This window comes from Hirundo rustica, chromosome 4 (genome assembly GCF_015227805.2).
Source record: "Hirundo rustica isolate bHirRus1 chromosome 4, bHirRus1.pri.v3, whole genome shotgun sequence".
Classification (NCBI taxonomy): domain Eukaryota; kingdom Metazoa; phylum Chordata; class Aves; order Passeriformes; family Hirundinidae; genus Hirundo; species Hirundo rustica.
In genome coordinates, this window is record NC_053453.1 from 21,844,297 (window position 1) to 21,854,792 (window position 10,496).

General features: G+C 40.3%; 1 protein-coding gene across 1 annotated transcript; it reads left to right on the plus strand.

Moving 5' to 3' along the window:
* The first annotated feature begins 4,130 nt into the window (after nucleotides 1-4,130).
* Nucleotides 4,131-8,447, plus strand: NDUFA5 (NADH:ubiquinone oxidoreductase subunit A5). Its single transcript, XM_040061753.2, has 5 exons — nucleotides 4,131-4,213; nucleotides 5,214-5,258; nucleotides 6,791-6,907; nucleotides 7,585-7,650; nucleotides 8,229-8,447. Exons 1-5 carry the CDS (start codon nucleotides 4,139-4,141, stop codon nucleotides 8,328-8,330), a joined length of 405 nt encoding a protein of 134 aa, XP_039917687.1. The 5' UTR covers nucleotides 4,131-4,138; the 3' UTR covers nucleotides 8,331-8,447.
* Nucleotides 8,448-10,496: the final 2,049 nt, after the last annotated feature.

Genomic DNA, 10,496 nt, shown 5'->3' on the forward strand with positions numbered 1-10,496 from the left:
TGAAGACTTCATGCCATTGGTAATTCTTTTTTTTTTTAATAATCAAAATCACTCTATCGTATCCACATGCATGGACCTTCATGCCCTGCCAGCCTTACTGAAGTCGTTGTCCTTAGGAGAGCTGAGAATTAGTTTTCCAGCCCATCTTATTATATTTACCCCAGAGTCTGAACTAAAAAGGCTCCTGAAGACTTACACAGGCTTTAGATCATACCCTTGCATTGCAAACTCTCTGAAAAAAATGTCAGTTTAGTGTATTACAAAATTTTTTCAACAATGTTCACTTATGGTCTACTCCTGCCAGATGATCAATATGCTCCCAATATCAGTGTTTCCAAGAAGAGTTAAGAACACTAAGCAAGACAGTTTTTTAGTATTAAAATCCTTTTATTTTCATTAGCATGTATTTCATTTTTATCACTCCTTTCTATCCAAAAGATCAGAGGAATAAATCAGTTTAGAGGCCACCACAGAAAAATTTCTCTAGTTATGTAGTTTCCATATCCAAAGCTTTCACCTGCTTTGCTATACTCCCCTGAGTGATTTCACCAGAGGCATAATAAAGTTCTTGAACACAAACTTAACAAGAAAGGTCTCAGATGAGCAGTGTTTCAGAATTGCTGTGTGTACTATTTTCAAATTATCCCACAAAAATTAATATATCGTAAAATGAGAAAGTTGGTAAGGTAGCAAGTAACTGTGAGAGGGTAGAGTAAGCGTAAGGCAAAGAGCTCCCCACAGCACAAGCGCTGGACACACTGCCAAGGGTCTACACGCACTTCGAGAGCCTGATTTGCTATATCACTGTGCTGAGGTGACAAGGTCTGACCAAAGCACAGATGTTCCACAAGGATCACAGGGGAACAGAACAGCAGGGCTGATACACCGAGCAGCAACAGAAACATCGCTGCTACATTACGTGATGTGGCAATGAAAAGGCTAAAAAGCTCAGCAGGAAAATCTTCTTCCATTCACCCTTGGCAGCTTCTCAATTGTCAGACCCACACACTAGATCACTGGAAACAATTGCAAACCCTTACTCTAAATGATTTTAAGGGTTTTTTTATTACAAAGAATATTTTCCTTAAACAACAATTTTGAGTAGCCTGATATTTTTCTGATATTTTTTATATTCATCCCTGAAAAACTAGATATTACTTCTTGATGTTTTACTTAGAAAAAAGTTTGTCTTGCTAAATTATTGTTTTTTCATTAGAAAAAATTTGAACTACTTGCTAATCATGGAAGTTACATCTTTCCTTGGAAAGACACAACAAGCATTTATTGCTTTTAAACACCTAAAGTTATGTGAGTTAATGTTATTCTATTTTTTTATCCTTAAAATAAACTAGACAATCTTAGCTTTACTCTATAAATAGAAGGTACTCAAACATGCACAGAGGTTATTCATAGCAATAAAATAATTACCAGCAATCTAAATTTGGACTCAGTCTCTTAAGTATTACGTTTTCAAACTATTTTTCTGTTAGTCTAACTGGCGAGCATACCACAGTCTCACCATTTCAATCCATTATCCTGCCAGTGTTACCCTGGGGCCTGCATTTTGAACAGCCAGGAATGGTGCCCTGCAAGCTGAGGTGTCCTGTGATACTTCTAAAATTAAATACACAGTTGCTAGATAAATTAAGGCCTGACCTTGTACAACTGTAACATAAGCAGACTTGACCCTCAGGAAAGTATTACACATGACTTCTCTAAAATCTCATCAAATGTAACACGAGGTCTGGGGATATAAGATTATCTGTGCCCCCATTGGTTGATCAACTCCCATTAAGAAAATTAATTATTTGCCAATTATTCTCAAGCACTACGTTAACAACATATAGAGGCATATTTACATAAACCACAGCAAATTTGAGAAGGCTTAGCCTTTACCAAGTTGCAGATCTCACCATATTACATCATTGAACACTAAACTTTCTCTCTGAGGCTGACATCATGGAAAGCTTTATAGAGTCAATGACAGACAACTACAGTACTTATTTAACTAGTTTAATAACTTGAAGCTGGACAAAGAAGCAGGAGGCATGGCACCACAGACAGCAATGATGAAAATTCAGAACAACCCCAGAGTAAAATCAAGAACAGCAGTACCCAGCAAGCTACAGCCAGGCAGGGGATGAAGAAGAAGCTGGAAACATCACTGATTCAAAACCTCTGTGTTGTTCTGGTTTTAACCAATTAGTTACCATTTTTACCATAATGAACAGACAATAAGGGTACACAACAAACCAAAAAAAACCCCCAAACTTCCAACTTGTCTTTAATTGTTCTAATGGACTTATATTTTACAGTGAATTCCTTCATGACTTATGACTCATTTGCATTTATAGAACCATAAAAGTGCAAGCTTAACTAAGACACTACATGCATTTCAATATTTGAACACGAGATCAACAAAAACATTTAATGATAATAAATAATATTCACTGCAACTTCTTTGGCCAGTGCGACCTAACTAAAGGTGGTATGCCCCTAAAGAATCCCCATATAAGAGAAACTGACAGGAACAATGCTGAGATCCTGCTCTACTGCTGGGTATGAGATGAAATGAACAGATATATTCTTATTAAAAAATGAAAAATATGTATTCATAATACATATAAAGAACACAAACTGTTCCTTACTTTCAGTTCTTTCATTTCCTTTATGTAACTAGGACACCATCAGAGTTAGTACATATACACATTGCAAACATGATATTGTTTTGATTTTCAGATATTTTTAATAACCTTACGCATTGCGCATGAAGTGCCTGATTCTACTTTTACATAATTACTAGATATAAATCCATCAATTATGTTTCATGCAGAATAAATAAGACTTCTGTCCAGATACCAAATCACATGGCAATTTGAGATATAATACCATGCGATAAACTTATTGGTGAGACAAACATGGTGCAGAGCTATAGCAATGCATTCTTAGGTTACCTACTTACTGAATATTAACACAAAGGATAACATTCCTAAGGGAATCCCCAGTAAACCGGATAATAAATAAACTGTGAAATGCTATGTGGGCTGTCTGGGGTTTTTGTGTGTTTGTTTTCAAAGTCAGGTACTTGGTTGACTGTACACTGATAGTACTTCATAGGTTCCAGCTTTGTTATATTTTAAAATAAATCATGTATTGAAACAGGATTTGACCACCTTGGAGAATTTTCCACAGTACCACTTTGAGATGATTTCACTAACATTTTCATCAGCAAGGCCTACTGCTTTTCACCCTTCTTTTAGGATGTGGCAAAGACCCCTACGTGCTTAGGCTGTCTAAACACTCACTCAAGACTAGTGTTTGAACGATGCTAACTGTGTTAAAAGATCGCCAGGTGCAGAACCATTTGTGCTGTGGTCTGTTGGTGTGATCAGGAGAGAGATCATCTGGTTGGATCATAGGAGAGGAGGGAAAAATACAGGGCTGCTCCAATTAAAAAAAGGCAGGAACTTTTAAAGACTGGTACTTTGGAAAGAGAAAGAATTCCAGTACCTTGGAAAGAAACTCCAGTTCTTTCCAATGCAATCACAAACAACTCAGGCATAGGGAAACACAAATCCCGAATACTGACAGAAACTGTGTTAACCACTTTCCTTTAGTAGCAGATGGATTGAAGTGCATGTTTTATCAAAGGACTAGCTTCCAGGGAGAACTCAAAGATACTCTGAAACTCAGATTGTGGAGTTTGCTCACCAGTCATGGAAAGAGGAGCTCAAGAGCAGGGCAAAGGAATTATAAACAAAAATTTGTCCAGAATAAGACACAAACTTACAACACAATTATTATAACGTATTATTACGCAAAACTCACCCTTTAAGTTAGCAACTAATAAGACTTAACAGAGGGACAACTGGATCTTCAAATGATCATGCTCACCTCTACCAATAATTTAAACTGCCTTTTCACCGCTCTTTTGTCCCATAGTCTCTATCTCCAGGTCTTTCATTAAGTTCCCTATTTTCTGTCTAGCTCTGTTTCAGGGCCTTTTTCGCTTCCCGAAGCGATCCATTACCGCAGACACAGGGCCCAGCGCCCAGCCCTGCCCGCGCCGGCCCTTCCCCACAGCGCGCACCGGCGCGCGCGCACTGCTGCCGCCCCGCCGGCGGGGCCGCTGCCGCGCATGCGCAGCCCGGCGCCCTCCGCTGCGTCCTCCGAGAGCGCCGCGAGCGCGGCCATGGCGGGGGCGCTGAGGAAGGTGAGGCACCGCCGAGAGTCCTGAGCCGCGTCCTGTTCCTGGGCAGGGTCGTCTTTTTTCGGGGGAGGGCAGGGAGTGCCCGAGCCGCGGTTGAGAGCGAGCAGGCACCCTGCGAGGGAAAGGCCGAGGGCAGCACAGGGCCCGGGTCACCTACCCGGCCGCCGGCGACAGCGGGCCCGCGGTGTGGGGCGGCTGGAGCCGGGGGCACCGGAGTGCCCCAGCAGCTGCTTGGTGCACGTCAGGCACAGCATCGCCGGCCGGTCGAAGGAGAGGATTGTCCCGCTCTGCTCTGCACTGAGGCGGCCTCACCTTGAGTATTGTATGCGGTGTTGGGCCGCGCGATCTGAGAAGGATACTAGGCTATTACAGGGCGTCCAGAGGAGGGCAACGGAGATGGTGAAGGGCCTGTCGGGTAAGCCCTGTGACGAGCGGCTGAGGTCATTGGTCTGTTCAGCCTGGAGAAGAGGCTGAGGAGGGGGGCACTCATTGCAGTTACAGCTTTCTCTTGAGGGAAAGAGGAGGCACAGACACTGATCTTTGTGGTGACCAGTGCCAGAACCCAAGGGAATGGCCTGAAGTTCTGTCAGGGAGGTTTAGGCTGGATATCAGAAAAAGACTGTTCATTCAAGAGGGTGGTTGGGCACTGGAACAGGCTCCCCAGGGAAGTGGTCACAGCACCAGCCTGACAGAATTCCAGAAGGGCTTGGACAATGTTCTCAGGCACAGGGTGTGACTCCTGGGGATGGTGCTGTGCAGGGCAGGAGCTGGAGTGGATGATCCTTGTGGGTCCCTTCCAGCTCAGGATATTCTATGATTCTGATCCTGAAAAGGTTTTTTGCTCCTTCATGGAGCAGTCGAACTCTGGGATAACGGGCATATGGCAGGAGGCAGGGCTGGTGTCATGGAATGGTCGCTGTCTGTTGCATATTGAGTCAAAACAAAATAATTACTGTGGAAATGGATTTTTAGCTGTGTTAAGTATGTTTATGCTTCTCTGCAGACCACTGGACTTGTAGGATTGGCTGTAGCTGAGAACCCTCATGAGGTATGTCACACATCTCATTCTGTAGTAATGGAAACTCGCAGTGAGATCTTAGGGTTTTGTGATGTGTTTGCATGTGTAGGTATGTGGTGTATATTAATCCGGTGCCAGCTTAATGAAACAATTAAAATGGTCCACAGTGATAAAGGTTAAATGCATGTCATTATAAGTTATTTTACACATGCACTTTCTGTGGCGTGTGCTGATTTCAAAAACCTCTTTGGTGTAAGTATCTTTATGAACCAATATTTGATTTCTTTCACCAGTAATGCCAAAACAAAAAAACACTTTAAATTCAATTCTTCATAAATATAATTCCTGCTTCACAGACAAAAAGATGTTTGTTGCTTTGCTGTGTACGCAAGTATCGAAATAATTTATACTCAGGGGATAGCCTGGTCTTAGATGATGGAGACTAGCCATGTGGTGCAGAGCCACGCCAAGGCCCTGTGATGGCAAGCAGTGCTGAGATTTAATACTTCATCGGTACTCAGGAACTGCATTAGGTGGTTCTTACAGCAATGTGTGCCTTTCTTTTTGCCTCCTCAGGCTCAGTAGTGTAAGTGTCTTTGTCGTATCAGGCTTATTCAGGAGGCATTAGCTTTGAAATAACTTCAGTAACTTCTTTAGGTTCTCAACTTTGAAATTCCTTATATAAAAATTCTATTTCAAAAATGCTTTTGACTCCAATACTTAAGAATGCTGCCAAGAGGAACCCTTGAAAAAATCACTACTGTTTGGTGGAAATTATTCTAGTTCAGTCTCCAGCCTTGTCAGACACCTTCTGGGGGAACTTACTACATTTTAGTTTTTTCAGCAACTTAAAGCTAAGAGTAAAGTACTGGACAATGTTTCAGTTGAAGTTCAAATTCTCTGCCAGTCTTCTTCTTTTTTATGCCTTGTACTTCTTTTAATATTCTGCTTCTATTTCTTACTGTTTTCATAGGGCATCCATTCATTGTCAGGTAGATACAAAAGTACCCAGTACAAAAGTGTCAGTTTATTCACCATAATGTGTCCTGTATCTCTGAATTTAAATCCAGCAATAAAAGTTTCAGGTTTAATTTAAATCTATTTGTTACTCAGAACTTTGCACCAGCATGAGGAAAGGTGACAAAAAAACCTCCATTATAATCTCTTTGAATCTTCCTCAGGTAAATTTTTAGTATCATGGGTTAGACACAAATTTGCCTCTTTTTTTTTATCATTTCTTTTAAGAGCACTTCACAACCTTTACTGTTTTTCTTTTTCATTTTGCATCAAGTGTGTTCAGATTGCAACTGTCTTTGTCTTTTTTTTTTTTTTTTCTTTAAGGAATGTGACAGCAGTAATTTTTTAGTCCTGATAAATCCCTGCTTTACCCAAGATGGAGTACAGTGGCTCCGACTTAATTATTAGTTAATCTTACACTTTTGGATTGAGTACCATATTTTGTGTATAGTTAGTAGCTTAGTAGGTTTAGTAGGACAAGAAATAGGACAGGAAGTTAAATAACTGTAGTTGTGTATTTTAACCATGCTTTGTGATCACTTCAGCGCCTGCGAATACTGTACACAAAAATCCTTGGTGTCCTGCAAAACATTCCCAAAGATGCAGCTTATAGGAAATACACGGAGCAGATTGTAAATGAGCGATTTGATTTGGTGAAAAAGGTAAGTACAGTGCTATTTCATTAATGTTGCATGTAAAAACTATTTGTAGTATGAGAAAGTGATTTTTGGCGTGCCTGGCTGTTTCTCAAGTGCACACGTAACAATTCAGGAACAGCTGAAGTATCAAGGTTTATTTTTGTTATTGACTGGGATATTTTGATGGCATGTGAAAAGGAATTGTTAATTTCCTGCTGATGTTTTGTGAAATTTAGAAGCAAACATAGTTTCTTTTGAAAGATTCATAGAAAAGTGGTGATTTTCACACACTTTCACAGAAAAATGTATGTGCTCTTGCCAATGTAGTATCTTAGCACAACTCTGCAATACTGCTATTGTGTATTTAAGGTGATCATTGAAAGTTTGCATATAATTCTGTAAAAATCTAAGAACAACACTTTTTTTCAAGATAAAAACTAAAGCCCTTATCTGCTAATACTTCTTTGGATTCATTAAATAGTTTTCATTCTTTGTATTTATCATTGAGGGTTTGATGTTTGCTTTTCACTAACAAATGAGTATGAGATTTCTTTGATAATGTAAAATGATATAAACCAGCTAATTTAATAGTAGTTCTGAGAAAGACTGGAGCATGACCTGGTTAAATTATTGTTTTCGTGCTTTTTATGGGCTTTCTACTTCTCACTAAAACATTTTATTATATGTATTTCATCACACAGGAGACCGATGTGCAAAAACTACAGGACAAACTGAATAGTGGTCAGATAGAAGAAGTCATTGTGCAGGTAAAGAGGGGAAATTTGAGATGAAGTACAAATGTAGCAATGTTTTTTACTGCTCCTTTGGCTGAGCTTTAGTTCAGAAAATTGGAAGTTTTGTGTATCTTCCTTTGCTGCAAAACAGTCAAACAGGAAAAGAAAACCAAACCTGAAAACAAATTGTCACGTAGCAATTGGATGGCCTTGCTAAAACCTAACAAGTTAACAACTGCTTCTTGCATTATGCTTACAGATGTGCATGTATACCTACATTGCTTCTTACAGAGTCTAAATCAGTGAAAAGGGCAGAAGAGGATTGAATAATATTTGGGCTAATCCAAACCGAGTGGAAAATATCTTGAAGTTGTCATTGGGAATGTCTCGCTGAACAGAATGTCTGTTTGGGTATTTGGGGGTGATGCGGTTTTTTTCAAAAAACAACCCCCAAAATCATACGGTTCCTTTGATGTTTATAGGTGAAATTTATGGTAGTATGTAATCATGATACATAGTGACATCAGAGATAATTAACTGAAATAGAAGTAATTTAAACTTTTTGGCAATTGTATAGAATTTAAGACTTTGTGTATGGTGTTTATTAACAGGCTGAAAATGAGCTGTCCCTGGCAAGAAAAATGATACAGTGGAAACCATGGGAGCCTCTAGTTGAAGAACCTCCTTCTGATCAGTGGAGATGGCCAATATAATTTTCAAAATGGTGTAATGTCTTGAAAGTAAAAAGAAAAAAATATTAATCTATTGTTACTTACAGTTGTCTTTAAATTAAAGATAATCACTTCATTAAAATATATTTTGTCCACTTACATTTAGGAATCTAAAGGCTGCTGCTAATTTCTTGCAAAAATGGTTTTAAGAAAATTCTTTCTGACATTCCTGCAACCTTTTATTTATTTTTTTGCATTATATATTAACAGGGTATTTGTGTCTTACATTGAGTTATTTCTATAATCTGTATTTGTATGTTAAAAATACAGATATTACAGGGCACTTGAAATCAAAATCCAAGTTGTAGAAAAGTATGATGATTTTGTCCCACTTTTGGTTGTGTATTTTTGCTACCACCTGAGAGGGTCTTAATGGCCATGCAGATACTGTGATGAGGGATCAAATGCTTCTGAAAAAGAACAGGTTTATAGGTTTCAGCTGAATCGCTGTCCTGGACTGGCTGACCTTGCTGCCCAATAACCAAACGCCATTTCTGGCTTGCGGGAGGTACTGGGAGGATTGGAGAGGTGAGCGGGAGAAAGAACTCTGCTACTCAAAGTGATGGCAGCAACAGGTAGTTCTTGTTGACAGGTAGGTTGCCATACTTGGCATAACACCTGTAGCACAAACCTTAGTATTGGGATCTTACAAAGTCATTGTGTATTGGTGTATTATTGATTCTTGAGTGTTAAGTGTTGCGGTACATGGGGTGACATCAGGCTGGCTGTCGGTCACCAGTTGGCTCCCACCAGGCTCCACTTTGGCCCAGCGCTCTTCCGGATCTTGATTAACAGCTTAGATGCAGGACAGGAAGGGACACCAAGTAAGTTTGCTGATGACACTACTTTGGGAGGAGCTGTTGGCTTCCTCGAAGGCAGAGAGGCCTTGCAGAGAGACCTCAACAGATTACACAGATGGAGAATCACTGACCATATGAAGTTAAAGAGAGACAAATGCTGGATTCTGCCCCTGGAATGGAGCAACCCTGGATGTACAGACAGACCTGAGGAATGGGGTACTGGAAAGCAGTGCCATGGGAAGGGACTGGGGGTCCTGATCAATGGCCAGTTGAACATGAATCAGCAGAGCCCTGGCAGCCAGGAGGGCCGCCGGTGTCTTGGGGTGCATCAGGCACAGCATCACGAGCCAGGCAAGGGAGGGGATTGTCGTGCTCTGCTCTGCACTGGGGCAGCCTCACCTCGAGTGCTGGGGGGAGTTTTGGGTGCCACAAGAATGATAAAGAGTTTTTAGAGAGTGTCCAAAGGAGAGCAAGGAAGATGGTGAAGGGCCTTGAGGGGGAGCCATACGAGGACTGGCTGAGATCAGTTGCCTGTTCAGCCTGGAGTAGAGGAGACTGAGGGAAGACCTGATTGTGATCTTCAACATTCTCACAAGGGGAAGTGGAAGAGCAGGCACTCATCTCTGGTGACCAGTGACAGGACCCAAGGGAACAGCATGAAGCTGTATCATGAAGGGTCTAGGTTTGCTGTTAGGAAATGTTTTTCAACTAGAGGGTGGTTGAGCACTGAGATTAGCTGTGCTAGTTAAAGCATGGGGCTAATCATACCAAGGGCTGTGGGTTCAGTCTCAGGATGGGCCAGTCATTTAAGAGTTGGACTTGACGGTCCTACTCGGTCTTTCCAGGTTCCTTCCAACTGAGAATATTCTGTGATCTAGGAACTCAGGATATTCTATGATTCTTTTGAAAGCTTTTCTTTAGAGATTTAACCTTATAAATCCCAAGTAAAATATCCAAACTACATCTAAGGGTACTGTGCAGGTTTGCCTTTAATGATTTTTTTTTCATTAGTAACATTCCTGCAAATTTAAAGTCTGGAATATAGCTATATCACAAAAAACTGCAGTTTAATAAGCATTTATTTACACACTACTTACATAACACAACATACTCGGTCATAGCTGTTTTTTCATAGTTTTTACACCTATAAATTTACTTGTGACATCGTTATTATAAATAATTAATTACAGGTTTATATAATATTTTATGCAATGGTATTGGGGATAGGTCAATAGAAAGGAAAAACAAGGTATTCATTCCCAAGGTATTCATTCCAGAAACTATTTTCACTGCATTCTTTAGCATTGAGTTTTTTCCTCCAACTATTATTACTACAATTACAGGAATT

Coding starts and splice junctions, on each gene's coding strand:
- NDUFA5 (XM_040061753.2), top strand. CDS start 4,139: ATGCGCAGCCCGGCGCCCTCCGCTGCGTCCTCCGAGAGCGCCGCGAGC. Junction 5,259..6,790: donor TAGCTGAGAACCCTCATGAG/GTATGTCACACA, acceptor TGATCACTTCAG/CGCCTGCGAATACTGTACAC. Junction 6,908..7,584: donor GATTTGATTTGGTGAAAAAG/GTAAGTACAGTG, acceptor TTCATCACACAG/GAGACCGATGTGCAAAAACT.